We start from the raw sequence: 20068 nt of genomic DNA on the forward strand, positions 1-20068 counted from the left end.
AACTGAACAGTTGGGTAAAGGGCTGTTTCCTTTTCATTGTTTCTGAATACAGGTACTGGCAACAGGACTGAGTGGTCTCTATTCATCTTTGCCTACAAAGCTGGAAGAAAATGGAGAATGGCACTGTCTGCTGAAAGATGACTGGCTCCTGTCCCCAGCTCTTGTTCAGTTCATGAATTCCCTAGAGTTTTGCAATGCAGTAATACAGGTACTGGATCTGACTCAGACTTCTTCTTTGTAGCAGCCGTTAAACTATATAATCAAAAGCCTTTTTCAGGATGTGCTTATTTGGTGGACAGTAGTGTATAGAACTAATCTTTATTTAGTTTAGTTTAACATCTTTGTTTAAATGAATGAATGAAAGATCTGCTCTAGGAGTTATTTTGGGGAAGTCCTATGGCCTGTGTTATACAGGAGATCAGACTAGATCACAACGATTCCTTCTGGCCTTGGAATATATGAATGTATGAAAAAAAGTGTTCAAAGCTGTTACTGTGCAGTATGACTAATAAAGATTAATCTACACGGCTGGCTTTCAAGTAGCAAATGTTTCAAATTAATAAAATGTGAATATGCAGGTTTGGGGAGTTATTAGATTGAGTAGGAAAAGAATTAAGACTAGTCTCCCAATTAAAGATTGTTGATTGCATTTTAAATACCCACATTGATATTAAAAGAAATCAAATGTCTTTATTTGAGGAAAAAGGTAATTTTATCTATTTGAATAGAGAAGAATATCCCATCTTTACATCTAGGATCTCATAAAAGTCTACAAACAAAAACACTTATTTTCCCTAATGATGCGTACTATATAAAGAATGTTGTTACCCTAGTTGAATTTAGCAGGAGTTAAGCATCTTCTTATCAACACAAATTAAATTCCCTTCAAAATTGGTCTGTGTAGAACTCACTCTCTGTTCTTGATTTCTTGATTAGATTTTTTTCCCCCTTTTGATTCTTGGTTATTTTTCATCTCCAGTCTAAAGATAAAAATCCAGTTTTATATATATTTTTAGGCTACAGTTTTTCTACAGCAAGTGTTTTATGAGAAAACAATACAAATTTTGCTGCATCTGTGGATTTGTTTTCTGTATAAAGAAATGCTCAATAACATTAGTGAAGTTGTCATATTTTACTGTGAATTAAATTTCTATAAAGGTTTGTATGCAAAATATAGTGAAACAACTGACTATATTTGTATAACACAGATGAAGCTTTCTCATTTAAAAAAACCCGTACATGTCATAAATAGAATTAATAGTTGTTTTCATCCCTGAAGCTGCAATATAATCCGCCTTCTAATGCGTACGTGTTGAAAAGTGAAATGGTGACCATACTCATTTCTGTCTACGCTGTTCCAAGAGAGGTTACAATCTTAGCCAGTGACATTTGATACTACATTTATTCATTAGAGTGAAGGCTGTTATAGATAGTAAAGAAAAAGTGAAATTATTTTAAATCAGTTTAAAAATAAATCCAAACAACCAGATATTTTAAAAAATGTTTCTGTAAGGGGGTGGGGGGAAAGACATTGAATGAATTCAATTTTTATGTACTGCTAGATTGTAACTTTACAATCTAACCTCGGTATGAGGCAGAGCATAGCTGGACCACCGCAGGAGCACACCAGAGAACTAATTGTGACTCAGGGTATGTCTGCACTACATTTTAAAACCTGTGGCAGCAAGTCTCAGAGCCTGGGTCTACAGACTCTCATGCTATAGTGCTAAAAACAGCCCTGTAGCTCAAGCGCTGAAGCCCATGTGCCACGTTTCATAGTCCAAGCTCCAGCCTGAGCCTGAAGATCTAAACCGCTGTTTTTAGCGCCTTGGTATGAGACTGAGTCTGTAGATGCAGGTGCTTGACTCTCTGCTATAGGTTTTAAAACACAGTGTAGACATACCCTCAGCCACAGATTCACCTTGGTTGCTTTGGTGAGGGGAATATATCTCTGCTTTTCATGGAATGGTTTATTCTGTGCTGGGACAGCTACTCATACCAGTGAATAAATAGGGAGGGTGGAGCCAGGACTCCAGCCCCTTTGACTCCCTCCGTTTCTCCCCATCCACTGGGTTGAAGAGGGGAGTTTTATTGGGGTAGTATCCCCTGTTCTCCCCTCTACAGCCGGAGTCACAAATCTGAGGAGGGCTGAGCAGAGGCATAAGAGGACTGTATTCATGGACAAGTAAGGGCTGTGACATTCTGAGGAGTGGGTGGGTGGGTCTCTTTGTAAGTGTGAAATATATGCATATACTCGGATACATGTGTATCGTAATTAAAAATTTTTTTTTAAAAATACTTGGTTTCTAATACACTTCTGTGCTCCTAGAATACCAAATTTATTTTTAGAAAGTTTTAGTTCATAATGTGTCATAACTGTTTTGCTCTTTTGAAAACAAAAAATTAACTCCACATTGTAAAAATAAGCAATGGTTTGTCATGTTTTACTACACGGTTTTTATTACAAATGACAAGTAACTTATCTTTAAGTGCTTAACCAGTCTATTGTGTGAGTAATTCCCTTTCAGAAGGGAAAAAAGATTGCGTGTTTGACCAGTGGAGTGAGAATGCTCCCAATATAGTGTACTCTTGAAATATAGAAAAACTGCCATTCTGCCTTTTTATTGTAGTATTACAGGTTAATGATGGTATGTCCACCTTAGTGACCCTGTCAGGGCTGGTAGGGCTAAAATTAGACCTGCCAGTTCTATTTTGGTTCATGGGCATGTGCATCACATTGTCTGTCCATTCATCCCTGTCAGCAGGCAGGGAGATTGAAATATATGGGAAAAGCCCTGTCTCTGTATCATTGGCTGTATCATTCTTGTTGTTACTCAAATGTACTTTGTGTATTTAATCACAGAGGGGAAACCTTTTAATACCCAAAACAAAAACTGTTCAAAAGAACAAAATCAAGGTATTGTTGAAATGGGCAGAGGTTTTTGACAGTGATTAAAGATATTCTGTGTTTTATCTTATTTTAAGGATCTTTGCAGAAAACTATTGCTTTAAGAACAAATATGATGGTTCAAAGATGCAATTTATCATGACACGAGATTTCTTTTTTAGGTGGCACATCCCTTGATTCGTAACCAGCTTGTGAACTACATTTACGATGGGTTTTTGGTGCCAGTAATGGCTCCTGCACTCCATAAGGTCAGTGATTTGTGTGTGCATACACGTAAGTTTAGACAAAGGCAACACTAATAGCCAATGGGATATTATTAGGTGGTAGTGGTGAAATTCCATATAAACTAATTGCATGTGTTTAGGCCGACTTTACCCCGCCCCCTTCCCATACTCTCCATTTAATGTTTATGGCATTTGATCATTAACGAGGATGGAGGCATCTCTCTGTGATGGCAGGAGATCTTCTTTCAGTAAAGGAGTATGTACTCCTTTATTCTGTTAGAGACGTGACTGTTGCACATCTATTTGAGGTCGGCATCCTCCACCTATCTGGGAAATAAGCCCCAAGTCGGTTGCCAGCTCAGGTCTTACACATGATTATGAAGTAGGTTGGTTGTGGGATGTTATTTCAATACAAGAATGAACAAGTTTGAAATATAAAAACTAAGTCTTGTTTGTTTGACGTGACCTTAATGTTAAATCCATATTAATCCTATTAGTACCAGCATGTTGGTGATGTTAATGGTAGGGGGCCTGTTCCCACTGCGTGAGGAAACCATGGACTGACTTTTTTCAGTAATAAAAAACTATTACATATGGTGATGCACAAAATTTGGCAGCTATGACTCTGATAAGAAATCTATGCATCATGGTGGTTCAGTTGAAGTGTCATTAGCCTTACTGCTGTACTATCTGTCTACTTCTTGCTCTTCAGCTTAGTTCTGCTCTTAGTTAAAGAGCTGAAGCAGTAGCTTCTAACCTGTTTCCAGCTTTCTAAAGCAAGGTTTATATTCTATATTGTCCTACTGCTTCTATGGAAGTGCTGAGTACTGTACCCATGTTTGGAGAAGAAATGGTGATTCTCCTTCAAGTGCTGGTCCCTATGAGTATTGCACTGTGGGTACAGTACTCCATTCGCTTGAGACCAAACAGTGCTTGCTATTAGCTACTCCTGGGGGAATTATGCGCCAAAAAATTAAAAATTCTGCGCACAAGATTTTAAAATTATGCAAAATTCTGCATAATAATATATTTGTCAAAATATCATCATATAATCACACCAGTTTCAATTATTTTTGGTCATTTATTTCAAATTACCTGTCAGCAAGTATGTCTGTAACAATACAGACAAAAAAGATTCAGAAAATATTTTTGGACAAAAAATAGTGGACTTACACTATATCTACACTGTCCCACAGTTCGAACTACAGGGATATGAATACAGTGCCCACCAAAGTGCTCCACTGTTAATCCCCCATGTGGATGCTGTGAGGGCAAACTAAAAGATTCCTAGTTGGCATTAATGTAGTCCTACAATATGAACCTTTTAGTTTGTACCCACAGTGTCCACATGGAGGAGATACAGCGCAGCACTTTGTGTACATTGCTGTTCACACACCCGTAGTCCAAACTCTGGGGCAGTGTAGACAAACCCTGAGAAATTCCTTTCTGAGCAACTACGGAAAACATTGTATCAATATTGGGACAACAGAAGCTCAAAAATCTTGTCAGAAATAATTTATCTTTTCTGGACGAAAGTTTAAATGTCTTTGTTCCATGTCAACTGCTCCAAAGAAACTACACAGGAGCAGGAAAGTATTCGAATAGTGGTCTCTGCGTATAGTAGAGAGTTATATGTGAAATTTCATTTATTGAGCAAAGCATACAATTCTGGCTTCTTACAAAAAGGTGAAAATAGTTTCCATTTTTGCTAGTGAAGTCTTATAGATTTTTCTTGTAAAATTTAGTGATTTTGGTAAATTTTCTTTTTTTGCTCAATTACAGCAAAATACTATAAATTACTATACATTTACAAAAGTTAGACTAAACTGGACAATATTTCAATATACAGATTGGGCAGTTCTGAAGGATTTCTGTTTTGCAATGAAAATATGCAAGACTCAAAATCGGATTTTTTCAAAAATCCACCTACCAAACACACAACATTTAATTGATATTAAATTGTTATAAAAACTGGAATCTGAATGGCAAAAAATAATCTGCTTGTGTGCAACAAGTGAAACCTTCTACCAGATTAAATCAGAATTATGGATTTACTGGTCAACCAGACACCCTGTGAACTGGAAGTCTTCAAGCCAGCAGCAGTGCAGACCAGAAAAAAAAAAAAAGCAAACACTGTACTGCCTTGGGGCTAAATCCTAGAGGCTTAGGGCTTCAGCCACTGGAAGCGGGGGGGAGAGGGAGACAGGTCTGGGGCTGCAGTTGCAGGGTGGTAGGGTGGAGTCAGGGCTCCGGGCATCTTACCCTTGGGAGCACTGGGGCTCAGGGCTTTAGGTGGGTGAGGAGCAATGGGGAGCAGGGCTTCAGCCCGCAGCTCTGCTCACAGTTTCCATGGGGGGTAGGGGGTGGGTGCCAGTCACAGGCAATGGCTTCCTCCTTGCTTCGGGGGTGCTCAACCTCTGCTCTGGCCCAGGCCCCCACCCCCACTGTACCCCTTCCCCCAAGCCCTCAACCCTGCCCCGCCTCTTCCCGCCCAGTTCTGCCCCCCTCCCTGTAGAATGCCCCATTCCCCCTCCTTCCCCCCCCCTCCAGTGCCACCAGGGAACAGCTGATTGCAGCGGGCGCTGGGAGGGAGGGGGAATGTTACGCTTATAAAAAGCACATGAGATCTTTTTATAGGAGGAAAAAGGCAACACGCCACATTTATTGAGAATATAGGAGTTAGCATATGCTTTTCAGACACACACAGACAGACAGTCTCGCTATTCAATGTTTATAATTACCAGTCCAGAGTCTGGATCAATCTAGTGGTCAGCCAGATTGGTCACAGAGGGGAGCCGGGCTCTGTTGGTCGCAATCCGATGCTCCTGGAGTTGTGGCAAGATGAACCCAAAGTTCCATGGCAAAGCACCATGTTCTTATAGTCCCTTTTCTCTGTTGAAGTCTATGGATTTTGCTGTGTCATTTATGACCGGTTACGCCTTAATTGGTGTTCTCTTTTGATGTTAACACTCAAAAGCACCTCCAAGAGGGTCATCCTGTCCTGGTTTCAATTTAATCAATTATCTTGTCTTTAGGGGTGCCAGCCTCCACCAAAGGGTCGTCAATCTGCCCTTCCTCAGTTATGGATGTGGTTGATGGTTCTCTGGTGTCGTTAAATCTCTTTACTCCTCCTTCCTTGACCAACTGACTTTAAAATGGCCTTCACACCTTATCTTTTCCTGATGCATACACTCTTCATTCACACAAACAGTCTTTTACAAAGGTATACAAACAGTAGGGTTTTATGTTGAGCAAAAAAGACATTGTAATTAAACCTTACTAAATCTTGTGACCAAAACAGTTCACATTGGGGCATGGGCCTTCAACTTGCCTCTAATCTTATTAACATAGACATAATGCAAGATCCTGTCTCTCTTACTTACTAAACCTTAAAACAAAGAATTGTATATTTAACTAAAAGGCCTAATTTGTAATGCATATAGGACACAAGACCCCATAGTAAACATAACTTATCCTAAAACAGAGGGTGACCATAATCAGCCATAAAGACTGTTCTGGTCTGTTCCTGCCTTATCAGTACAGATACTGGCAGTCTGTCAGATGCGTTTCTACCAATGTCCCAGAGGGTCATTCCTTTCTGCTATTCAAAAAGGATGGCTGGCAGGATGATCAAATCATACATTAATACATTTAATACATACTACATTATTATAACCATCAATCATTATAACCTCTAATACAAATATAAAATCCTACTCCTACAGGAGGAGTTGATCGGCTGGGCCACCGGTGGGCAGGAGGTGCTGTGGGGGAGCGGGGAGCTGACTACCAGTGGGTGCTAAGTACCCACTTTTTCCCCCCCCGTGGGTACTCCAGTCCTGGAGCACCCATGGAGTTTGGTGCCTATGGTGCCAGGGCTCAGGGCTTCAGCTCCGTGGATCTATTCCCACCTTCAGCCCCATAGGGGTGCTGGGTCTTGGGGCACTAGCTACAAGGAGAGCACCAGTTTCAGCCCCAGCACTCCCCGCATAGCTAAAGCCCCAAGGCACCCCTCTTACCCCCCCCCCCACTGAAGCAGGGAGTGGAGCCCTGGCCCCTCCCCACCCCCCATGGCTGCAGCCCCAATCCCCCATGTGGCTGAGCTCCATAACCTCTTCTTCAGAGTTACGGACAACCACCATTCCCAAGGTGTCCGTAACTCTGAGGTTCTACTGTATTGAAAGTAGAGAAAAAGATTCTAAATTGGGTTATCCAGTCACTAAGAGCCAAATTCTTTTTACAGTTACTTTTTTGTTAATCCAGAATAATTTTATCGATGTCTTGGGAGTTGTTCTGAGTTTACTTGTTTTAAGTGAGAGCAGAATTTAGCCCCGAGATTAGGCTAATCTGGCCCTGGCTATGAAGTATTTGAGATTAGTTGGGCATTAGTATTTAAAAAGCTAAAAACTGTCAATATCTGTCATTAAACCAGTTAACGAGAAATTGGGCTGGCTATCACCATGTAAATGTTACTTAAAGAAATCAGATCTCCACATCAGTGAAACTGCTGCTAACATTTCCTTTTTATGGGCTCTGTCAGTGGTACTTAAGGCTTATACATCTCTGAAGTCAATTGAATTCAGGTTTCTTTTGAAAACAAAAGTCAATTTGGCTGTTAGGAGAGTATTTGAGCTCCAAGCCTTAGGCTAGGTCTACACTACCCGCCTGAATTGGCGGGTAGAAATCGATCTCTCGGGGATCGAATTATCGCGTCTCGTCGGGACGTGACAATCAATCCCTGAATCGACGCTCTTACTCCACCAGCGGAGGTGGGAGTAAGCGCCGTCGACGGGGAGCCGTGGAGGTCGATTTTGCCGCTATCCTCACAGCGGGGTAAGTCGGCTCCGATACGTCGAATTCAGCTACGCTTTTCGCTTAGCTGAATTTGCGTATCTTAAATCGACCTCTTTCCCCCCCCCCCCCCCAGTGAAGACCTGTCCTTAATCATTAATGAACCTTCTTCAGATTCAGCAAGTCCATTGTTCTTCCAATAACATATCTTTGCTGGCTACCAAAACTTCTTTTCAATTTTCATCTTCAAAATTAACAACTTAATCCACTATTTCGCCTAAACATATTTAATGGAGGACAGACTGCACCGTCCAGTGGATTTGAAGAAAGGCTCAGATGCAACTGAGACAAACCCCCTAGAAAGAGGTAACGAGCAAATGCAGTTACATCTGAGGTCTTCATAAAACCCAGAAAAACTCCATAATAGGTTACTATTTTAAACCCTTGCTTCTGGGACAGACACCTCCTGGCTGAGTAGATAAGGAAGATTTTTCACTGTGCTGGAACAACTCCTTCATACATAGAAACCATTTCTAATTGCCACCCAAAAAGTTAGTGCTGAGTTGATGATGATTTTTCAAGTTATCTCACTCATCCACCTGGAGACTTGTTTTTTAATAAAGAAAGGGCAAAATGAGAGAAACTCCTGAGCCAAATCCTTACTTAAATCAGAAAATAGATTCCTCTTCCATTATACACAGTGCTGTGGGCTTCCTAATTTCTAAAATAATTGAAGTTATTTGGGGATGCTAAAATATATCTGGGATCCAAAGGCTTAAATGTCCAGATAAATATCTGATCTTTTTGGACATTTCTGGCTTAATACTGCAAAACTTGCTCCTGCTATTCCTCCCCTCCTCTCTTTCTCCCTCCCTCCCCCTTTTGAGAACTCAGATACCAAATTGATCAGCCTAGTTAGGTAGGTAGGTCTGTGGAGGATTAAATGTGAGGGAGAGATGGTTGGTGTGTTTATTACTATGGATGAATTTTTCTAGTCTAGACCATTCTGGTTGGGCAGTTTGTTTAGTTTTTATTTGTGGATTTTAAGTACTCTATTACCCAAAGCCATGGAATAACTGCTTTCAATACATCTACATAAGCCGTCTGCCCATTGCAGTTGTTAACTCAAAACCTAGGAGCAGCGCAAAAACTAGAATCCAAAACCCATCCATTCCCAAATGGTTTTTGTGGGTGGACCTCAGATCTGAGCTCTGGTTCCAAACCTGTTCCCATGGTTAACGGCTCTGCTTTGGAAGGAAAGAACATTGAAACAGTAATTTCAGTTCAGATTAGTGTTCCATCTGGTCCAGTCTGGTGAAAGTGAGGCAGTACGGGCCGGTACGACGTACTGGTAAAAAGTGGCCTCCGGTACCAGCCCATACAGCTGACTTTAAAGCACTGCTGCGACAGTGCTTTAAAGGACCCTGCTTAAAGCACTGCCGCAGCAGCGCTTTAGTATCGCTGCCCCTTTTGCACCTCGCATCGGCGGCCCTGCCAGGTTCCTAGCTGCAGGGCTGCTGATGCGGGGGGGAAAAGGAGCAGCTGCCCCAGGGCCGGCCCTTTAAATCACCACTGGAGCCCTGAGCAGCGCGGACCAGGCAGCGCGGATGGGCTGGCTGGGAGACGCTGACCCCCCGCCCCTTCTGCCCGAGGCCCTGCCCCTTCCAGGGGTGAAAGGGTTTTGGAAGTCCCTAACTGTACCGGAAAGAGATAAATTTTACTTTCACTCCTGGGTCCAGTATCCTGTTACAGAAAGGTGCAATGATGGTTAAACCATCTTTCTTCCTAACCTCAGGAAGTTGGTGGTTGGCTTATGCCCTGGAGCATGAAGGTTTATACATTTTATTTCTTAACTGTGGATGTACATATTAAATATAGGAAATTCAGCTTTCTTGTCTATTCCATGGCTCTCCAAAGCCCTGCTACACTTTCTAAAAGGCTTCCCTCTCTGTTCCAGAGCCTCCTGGAGCTGACAGCAGCCTATTATACTCCTACTGCTGTATTATACTCCTATTATTATACTCCTACTGCTGTATTATGGGTGTGTAAATGGGGCAGAGCAAGTTGGGTCATCAACTTCTTTCTACCCAGTTCATATTATCCTAAAGTGACTTTACCTAGTGCCCCCCTCCCCCATTTTACACAAAGAGCCTGGTTTTCCTCCACCAAGAAGACACATGCTACAAAGGGGAGACTAGGGTATGTCTTCTCTTGTAGGGTGGGGAAGGGATTGAACTGCAAGGGGGACAAGAGGATCTTGAGGGTAGGCATGGGCTTTCAAAGCTTGTATAGTCTGCATAAACACTTGAATTTACAGATGCTTATTTGAACTAAATTCTAAACACTTGGAGAGTCACTTGTCACTAAAAAGTTGTTTGGTATTTTGGACCTGATCTAGTGTGTGCCCTTATGTGATATTTGTTTTACAATTGTACAAGAATCCTCTTGTAGCCCTAGAAACAGGGTGAGAATTATTTAAATCGGAAAATAAGATTATTTCAATAGACTCATAGACTTTAAGGTCAGAAGGGACCATTATGATCATCTGGTCTGACCCCCTGCATGTTGCAGGCCACAAAGCCGTCCCTACCCTTTCCCTTGACTCTGCTGTTGAAGTCCCCAAATCCTGTGGCTTAGTGACTTCAATTGGCAGAGAACCCTCCTGCTAGTGATCCCTGCCCCATGCTGCGGAGGAAGGCGAAAAACCTCCAGGGCCTCTGCCAATCTACCCTGGAGGAAAATTCCTTCCCGACCCCAAATATGGCGATCAGTAAAACCCCGAGCATGTAGGCAAGAGTCTCCAGCCTGACCCTCGTTAGCCATTATACTATTTACCTGCCATGGCACGGTATTCCTTTGGCTAAAATCATGTTTTTCCATTAAACCATTCCCTCCATAAACTTATCTAACTTAATCTTGAAACCAGACAGGTCCTTCGCCCCCACCGTTTCCCTCGGAAGGCTGTTCCAATATTTCACCCCTCTGATGGTCAGAAACCTTCGTCTTATTTCAAGCCTAAACTTCCCCACAGCCAGTTTATATCCATTCGTTCTCGTGTCCACATTAGTACTGAGCTGGAACAGTTCCTCTCCCTCCCTGGTATTTATCCCTCTGATATATTTAAAGAGAGCAATCATATCCCCCCTCAGCCTTCGTTTGGACAGACTAAACAACCCGAGCTCCTCTAGTCTCCTTTCATACGATAGGTTTTCCATTCCATTCAATGTATGTTGAAAGGAATATAGACTTATTATGAGGAACCTTTAGGTTGACCAGCTAATATCTTCCACCCCAGGCTTTCAAAGTTTCCGGAACCCACACTGCTTATTGAAATAAATCATTAGTACATAAGTCAGCTTTCCTTCAAAAGCTCACTCTGTTTTTGTATGGGCACTGATAATGGGGGGACTGTAGGGCAGTTCTATAGACCCACCATTAGGTGGGTCACAGAGTTGTCTCTTATCTATCCCAGGATGACTCTTGTGCAGAACCCTGACATCTGGGGCAGAACCACAACAGTTTTACATTTTATATAGTTTATTAATTAAACTAAATTAATAGAAAGTATATAATAAAATACATATAAGCAAAATTAAATGAAAAGAGGTTAATATCAATCATCAAATTAATCTTGTTACTGGTATGATTAAAATATATCATATAAACCAACAGTTCCTTATAAGCATTAGCTTAATAATTTGGGAAGGCAGCAATCTTGTTTAGTTGTTAGCCCTAAAAGTAACAGATCCTTACTCATTGCAGTTGTGATTCCAGCTCCATAGCTTATATGGGGAGGGTCAGATCACTCCTAGTTTAGAGCTAATGTTGAGACTACAGCTCTGATGCCAACTAGAGCAGTATGCCAAAATTACAGGTGATTTAGGTGATAGTCAATCTCTTCCTCTTCTCTCTGCCCTCCCAATGTAAAGTTCCATGAAATATTCCAGGATTTTTCAAGATGACATGGCTTGCTACGTTGGACTAGCAAACAAGACTTTTATGTAAAAATAACATTTCTCAGGATTCAAGTATACATTAAGATATGTTGTATTATATTGTATTTAAAATAGGTTGTATTATCTAAGGGCTAGGTGTTTGAAAACTATTCTATAGGCACTGTTCTCAGAAAAATTCTATGGGTTCTGTCTACACACACTCCTGTGCATGTACACAGGACATGTTCCCTCTGGTGGTGTTAAAATTAAAAAGTGCAAGAATACAGAAGTAGAGAATTAGAAGCTTCCCTCTACTAATAAAAATTGGGAAAAGAAAATAGAACCCAAAAAGGTTGCTAGTCATGCAGGATAGTTACTGAAGCCACAAAAGCTACATTCAGCTTCAGGAAGCTGGTACATGGTTGGAAAGATTAACCAGGTTATTTTTTTCGGCTCAAATGAGTGTTGATGGACTTGCTGGCTGGTTTGAGGTTAATTGTTTGTAGATGTCAAAACTCAGGTATTGCAGTGTTGCTGGACTCTCTCCCTCGGTGGCCAGCTGGGAGGGTAGAGGAAGCACTGGCCTCCTCTTTAGACATGCGTTGCATGGCTAGAGACGAGCTGCTGCACCAGGCAAACAGGTAAGCAATGGCACTTCTTTTCCTTTGGTTGTTGAAGATTGTGGCCTAGCTAGGTCCTGCCTCTTGGGACTTTTCCTCATGAGTTTTTTGGCAAATCGGAATGGGTCCACTCCTGTTCTGATGTCACTGGTATCACCCAGTGGGATTTGATTAGGCTTCTTTATACAAATGAAGAACTTCCCTATTCTAGTAATTTCAGGGTCTGAAAGTCCATGGATCCAAAAATATATTGCCAGTCAATAGGTATTTTGAGATGTTTGAGGTCATGGGTTGGTGCACAGACATTATCTCAAATGTTCTGCAAAAGTCCCAACTCAAAAAATAATTTAGAAAATGCAAAGCTAGCAAAAATATATAACTGAAATAATAGAAAAACACCAACTGCACATTCACAGCCATGCACATAGAGGAAAAGTTCCTGTTCTCAAGACAGATGCTTATAACTTTCTCTTATATTTTCAGCATTTTTTAACAGACACAACCTGGGCTAGAGATTAGACTTTAACTTGGTCAGAGCAAAAAGTCTTTCTCCTAAAATCAGAATTTTGGAGTTCAGCTTTCATATGAAGACCTAGCTATGTCATAATGCTGTTATATTTTGCCAACATGTCACTTATAACTTGAAACAGTGTGATTTATAAAAAGAAGCCTCATTTTCAGTGTTCTGTGTCAGTATCCTGGCATGTAAGAAATAAATACACCCTTTTTTCCTAGGTGACAGTACTTATAATACAATTAACAGTAAGTACTATATGTCTCAATATTATATTAATGCTGCAATACATTAGATGCATCTTGTCACATTTTCAAAACTAACATTTGAGAGAGAGTTCACCAAAAATAAGATCTGTTGAGCCAAAACCTGCAAAATTCCAATTAAGCAAATGGGACAGATTATGTTCAGTTAACCAGTGTAAATCCAGAGTAACTCCAGTGAAGTCTATGGAGCAATGGTAACCAACGGTAGATTGCAATTGACTGGTCGATCCTGGAGCCTCTGCCAATCGATCACGATCTCCGGCCGTAGAAGTCTGGCAGCGTAGCGGGGCTAACGCAGGCTCCCTGCCTGCCCAGGCCCCACGCTGCTCCTGGAAGCAGCTGGCATGTTTCTTGGCTTTGGTGGGAGCAGTAGAGATGGCTCTAGCAGCAGCAGCACTGGGGGGCACGAGCCAGAGGGAGCAGATGGCACAACCTGGAGCTGGGTGGGGAGGGACACAGTCGGAAGGAGTGAGAGTTTATTTAAATATGGGACATGTGATTACATGGAGAAAGATGTACATCTAGGGACTCACAATAAAAACCTGCACCAACCCCCTTGGTTTTGTTGTTCTGCCACTGGCAGATGGGAGAAGGAGATGGGGGCAGGATGGCCCAGACCAGGTGGGGCCCGGTTAGCATTTGCTGTCCTTGCTGGTTGTTAAATCTGCCCCTGCAATAGATCTCACCTTGGTGCACTATATGGTAAATCAGCTATTCAAGTACAGGACTTCTCCAAGCAGATAATCCATCTACTGTGGTAATTATTTAAGATTAAGATCTACTCTGGGTTACACAAGAGACAAACTGGGGGATGATCATTTGTTAATGCCACTATATAGACAGGGGACTAGTTCATTACAACATGTATATGCCTTAAGTACTGTATATTTTTGTGACTATCCAAAAATAATTTTCTACTTTAATTTGGGAGTGATGTCATCCTTCTCCTTACTGAAAACTGTTTGCACAAGGAAGGATGGTATTGGGGGTATAAATCAGTTCATTGAAAGACCTGGTGTTGCTTTATTCTCTGGAAAAGGCATTCACTATGCCAAATGCTGTACGGTATGTATAAAATACCTTTCACTTTGGTATCTAACTAGCACATGGGTAGTTGCTTGGTAGGAGGCACTATGAGCTCCTTCTAGGAGAAAATGTGAAGCAGGGGCTGAATCATGATAGCCATATTCCTATGAAAGGGGGAAACACTGTAAATTAGCAGTTATATTGTAAGGAGCCAGCAATAAAGAATCAGTGCACTTGGTCTTACACAATGAGAGTAATATATTAAACTGATACTCACAATGACAATTATTTGACTCCTCACTATGTCAGAAGCATAGTGACTTGTGAAACCTGCATCATTTACATAGTTGCCACTCCATCATCTAATCCATAATCACAGAAGATAGAGATTTGTGGGGAGGGATAGCTCAGTGGTTTGAGCATTGGCCTGCTAAACCCAAAGTTGTGAGTTCAATCCTTGAGGGGGTCATTTAGGGAACTGGAGTAAAAATCTGGGGATTGGTCCTGCTTTGAGCAGGGGGTTGGACTAGATGACCTTCTGAGGTCCCTTCCAACCCTGAGATTCTATGATTTACTAAAATCAATGTCATAATTAGAGAAGAGCACCAGATTTCAGGGATGGCTTTCTCATGGTTTCTCCATTTTGAACAATCTCTAAGCAAACTTGTCTCTCTAAGATTGTGAAGACTCCGTCAGTCTATCCTGTAGCAGAATATACATTTAAAAAAAAGATTTGTACCAACCATTTTCTTTATGAAAAAATGTGGGGTTCTTTTAACTATTGAATAAAAATAACCTCTGATGGAGACAAATGTGGATGATAACACAAATTGTAGGTTGCTCAGTAGATGAATGACGTAGAAGTAGATTTTTTCCAGCTTTTTTTCTTTTAAATACTAGAATGCTATAGTAGGATTTGAAAAGACCACTTGTCTCATACAGTCTTGGCTATTTTGAATAGGAAGGTTGAAATGTAGAGGATGCTGTGAATGGTTTTGGGGCAGGTTTTTTTTTTGTTTGGTTTTTGTTTGTGTTTAATTGTAATATTGGAAAACTCATTTATTAACATTACCTATTCAACCTAAATTCCCTTGTAAAGGACTTTTTTGCAAGGGGATGTGGGGTGGGGGGGAACTCATATTTACTTGCTTTGACCAGCTCCCTTTCTTGTGATATTTCTTGATGCTTAGAAATTTAGGGGTATCTGAAGAGAAGGGAGTTTTCAAACCTCAAGAAAGATGACATTTGAAGGTATGGGGAACCTTTCAGGCCATCTCTTTGTTTTTTCAAACTTGTTCATATAAAGCCAAATCCTGAGTGCCTTAATGAGGTCCCACTCTGAGAAATGCCTATTGAAATCAGTGTTTACAATGAAACAAGGGCTCAGATTTGGTCTTGGTGAATAGCAGTGACATGGGTAGTAAACACTTACATCCCTGGTTCCCAGAGAATGCATCTTTGATGTTAGGACTGTTTTTAGGAGCAGGTTAGACAAACACCTGTCAGGGATGGTCTAGACAAATACTTAGTCCTGCCATGTGTGCAGGGGACTGGACTAGATAACCTCTTGAGGTCCCTTCCAGTCCTTTGATTCTATGATCTATTGTCTGTATGCTGTAAAGAAATTGGTATGAATGTCTTCTAGAGAATCAAACCTGATATATTGCACTTAACTCAGGACACAGTCTCCAATCTGTTCAAAAGGGAGAGAGGCAAATTGAAGGTTGAAGAAGAGAATAAAGAAAACAGCACTATAGTTAAAATATAGTGTATCGGGGCCTTCAAGCACTTCCAATGCTCCCACTGACTCCAACTAGCTTTCTCACAGTGCCAGTGAGGAAAGATTTTGTGACTTTTCCACCTATGACCGGATACTCTGTAAGAGCAGAAGTTGTTTTATTTTTCTCTGGGGTAATGGGAAGGAGTTTTCCTTGCTAAAAGTCTCTAAAGTCAAAACTGAAGGGAGGCAGTTAAATAAAAGTTAAATTGTTTGGCATAAAGCAGAAATTAAGAGAGGAATCACAAAATGTATGACAAGAGTAAATGAATACATCCATTTAGCTATTGTGGAGGCATTGCTGGGTGAGCCCAAAACTTGAGTTATGAAATTTCTCCCTCATCTGTAGTCTAGTCTCTGTGTTTGTGTAACCTTTCACTGTAAGACGGAGTTCTCTCTCCTTAATATACTCCTTTCCCTTTCAGTCTGGAAATGCAGATACTTCATTATGTAGCGGGGCCCATTGTCTTGGTGTCCGTGTGGAATAGAACAATGTTTTTCTCCAACCATGGTTCATCTTTGTTGTAGGATAAATTATTTTGTTCTCTTATTTTGTTCAATTCTTTTTTCTTGTACTCTTGGTATTTACCTGAATACTAATTTGCATTTAATAAAAAGAATTTACACACTTCCCAAAATCCCTCTCCCAAAGGCATTTAATTGAAGGCAAGAGAAGTAGCAGGTAGTCTGCAGAAAATTTAATTAATTTCCTCGTTTTTGATATTCCTAGGAAAAACTGCTTCAGTATCAGCCATGCAAATGAACTGAGTCCCAGTTTCCAGGCTAACTGTCCTATAACATAACCTGTAGAATACAATATTTCATTTCCCAAGGTTTCCAGAGAAAGTGCAATTCATATAGGACAGAGACACCAACTGTCACAAATAGCATGAAAGAAAACAAAAGCAAAAAATGTGAGATGAAGAGGAGATGCACAGAGTACTGATAAACTAGTTTGAAAAATCCAGTTGCCACCTTAATGGCTCCCTTTTCCTTTACTCAACTACATGCCATGGAGGTAGAACCCATGGCATGTAGTGGAGTACTTTCCGCCAAACAGCAGTAATCTTTTTCTTTTGCTAGGTTGTGAGCTGGGCTGCCTCGGGGTAGTTTTTATATATATATATATATATATATATATATATATATAAAACTATAATTATGTTAAAAGAACACGCTTAAGGTTGCGAAGTTCAGTACTGAAAAATAAAGAAATGCCAAAATTCATAGGAGTTGCCTGTGCAACCTTAATTCATCCCCCGGTGCATATGCATTATAGTACAGTCTTTAATTACATGAGCACATACTATTTTTTGACAGGATCCCAGCCTCATTCAGTACACGAGATGGCTGTTGCTCACTTAATGAGCAGCTGTGCAATATTTTTTCTCCTTGTTCAACATGTGGTCCCAGGCCTTATTTAATTTAAATCCTGCTCTGAACACAGAACTGTTAACTTACTCAGGAGCTTTTCTGTGATGCACATCACCACAGTCTGGGTTCTTCACAAACAATGCATTTATTTTCACAAAACCATTGTGAGAGGAGGGAGCTAATGTAAAATGAAGGTGAGTTACTGCAGATTTACATCTGTTTAAGCAAGAATCAGGCCCAGAGATTTCAGATGGCTGCATTACATGCCAATCGTAGCACAATGAGTAATGAGCCTTTTAACTGGCCCACATACAATATCTATAATGGTGACAAGCCCTTTTGCACTTCCTCTTCCACTTTCTCCCTTCCACCAAACTCCACGACACTTTTTGTCCTGTGTTTGTGTTTTTTACTCTCACTCTTCCAAACCGCTTCCTTCCATCCCTGTCACAGTTCATCAAACTCTTTAGTCTCAGGTCAGTTCTCAAAAAATGACAGAGAAGGGTTGAAAGATCACTGGTTCCATGATATTTAGTATGTCCTACAAATACTGTTTCAGCACTGTACTGTGCATTTTAATTTTTTCTTTGTAGAATCCCACCCAATCCTCACTTAAGGCCCATGTTACATGTTATGGTTAGTAGAGACTTACTAGATCTTCACAGCTAGATTCCCTGAAGATTCTGCACACACTGGGAATGCTCTAGCCCTGGACTGCACAGGGTTCCCAGAAATTTGCAGCTCTGGGCTGCTGCTTGCTGTGCTATATCCAGGCACCTCAGCTCAGAGCAGGGAGACTCTCCTGTGCCCTCAATGTTCCCCTGCAGCTGGTGGGAGGAAGGTGCCTCATTCAAATGCAGAGGGGACAAGAACCAGATCTTGGAGAGTGGGGGAAGAGGTGAGTAGATTGGGACAAGGAGCCTGGGATTGGGTAGACTGGCATGGGAGAGGTACTGGGAGGCTGGGACTGACTGGGCAAAGGGACTGGGAGCTGTGTGGATCACTGAAACTGTGAACCATTGGGGCAGGGTATGATGTGGGGAGATGTATCTGATGAGTAGTCAGGTTGCGGGGGCAGTTCTGGAACTGGCTGGGTGAAGAAACTGCTGATGAACCATATGGATGTCAATATGATGGAATTTGAGATTTTTGCAGTTTGCTTTTCAAAAAACTTAGGGATCGAGTTCTCCAAGAAAGCATTCAACTGCCTTAACCATGACACCCTCCCTTCTCTTCCTGCAATCCCCTGCGTCATTCACTACACACCTTCCAACTTCTGCAATGAATGAAGCAAGGATCCAACAGGCAACAGCCTCCTTCACTACACAACCCTTATTTATCCTCAGAGCTGGTGCATCCTGTGCAGGGGCCCTCTTGTAATAACTGGGCCAACAAATTTGCCCTAATTGTAAGCTCAGCTGTAAAAAGAAGTATGTAAAAGTTTATAAAATGGAATGATGAGAAAAAGTATGAAAGGGAGAGAAAAACAGAATTCAGCTAAACAAAAAGGCCTAGTGATATAATTCGAGGACCATGTTAAAATCATGCTTAGTAAAAACATCAGATGTGGAACCAGAAATTAATGAACCAAAATTGGTGTGTAATTGGTGGACAGAATAATGAGGTAAGGAGATGGACTATTCCACCCACCATTCTCTTTGTGCGTCCTTAAAGAAAGAGACTTTAGGGGAGCGGACAGACAGGAACAGACAGAAACTACTGAAGAAAATTTCACCATGATGGCTGCCACCCCTACCATCTCCTGATACCCCAGTCCTCCTTTGTCCTAATTATAAGAAATGTCCTGACCACACTAGGCCAGAGAGAGAGGGATCCAGATAACATTGCCACCTCTACCAGACTGAATCCCAGTCACCACCTGGGATGAAACGAGATCAGACTTTAACATCAGCAACAGCAGCAACTCAGCTAAAAAGGACTTTCCCCAAAAGGACTGTTTGTTATTAGCATCTTTATTACCATCTAAGGGACTGTCAAACAACATTTTTCTTTATAAAATCTCTCTCCAGCTAAAGGGGAAGGGAACAAGTGATGATGTTAAAAGTGAAAGTCTTACTTTACATTTCAGATGTTTTAACTGTTTTTCCTTCTCTTTTGTATCTTCAAGAAAATGTTAAAAGGATTGTTAATGGTGTGTTTGCCATGGTACTGTACAGGCTACTGAACCCTGAACCTTATTTAACAGTGATATTGAACAGTGACTGGGTTATGTTAACAAATTGGGCCCATATATTCCACCAATACTATGTGATCATGTAATCAAAGGCTGTGTCATAATGCATAAGCACAAGGGGGCTGAATTAAGGCTGCCGAGGCAATCTTAATTTTGGCATTTTCTAAGTATTGAGTGCTTGACTTCCCAATCTTCTAACGTGTGTGTGTGTGTGTGTGTGTGTGTGTGTGTGTGTGTGTGTGTGTGTAATACACATATAAACTGTATTGCTAGCATCTATGTTAGAGCGTAGGATCCTTGGGTGCATGAGCTATGTCTTTATCTCTGCTTCATCATTGCTGAGCATACTTTCCTAGTTCATAAATAATACATTCAACTAATGTGTAGCTGGTTTTATTGAGTCTGCAGAGCCAGTGAGAATGGGATGCAGAGTACAGGC

General features: G+C 41.2%; 1 protein-coding gene across 8 annotated transcripts in view; it reads left to right on the forward strand.

Moving 5' to 3' along the window:
* The window catches only part of FHIP1A (FHF complex subunit HOOK interacting protein 1A), a 135529-nt gene that overhangs the window by 87032 nt on the left and 28429 nt on the right, over nt 1–20068 (forward strand). For all 8 annotated transcript variants that reach the window (XM_065597815.1, XM_065597816.1, XM_005307360.4 and 5 more), the window contains 2 exons: nt 53–208; nt 3070–3156. In XM_065597815.1, coding sequence (XP_065453887.1) covers nt 53–208; nt 3070–3156 — 243 coding nt within the window. The remainder of the gene's footprint in view (nt 1–52; nt 209–3069; nt 3157–20068) is intronic.

The sequence above is a fragment of the Chrysemys picta genome, chromosome 5 (assembly GCF_011386835.1).
Source record: "Chrysemys picta bellii isolate R12L10 chromosome 5, ASM1138683v2, whole genome shotgun sequence".
NCBI classification, from domain to species: domain Eukaryota; kingdom Metazoa; phylum Chordata; order Testudines; family Emydidae; genus Chrysemys; species Chrysemys picta.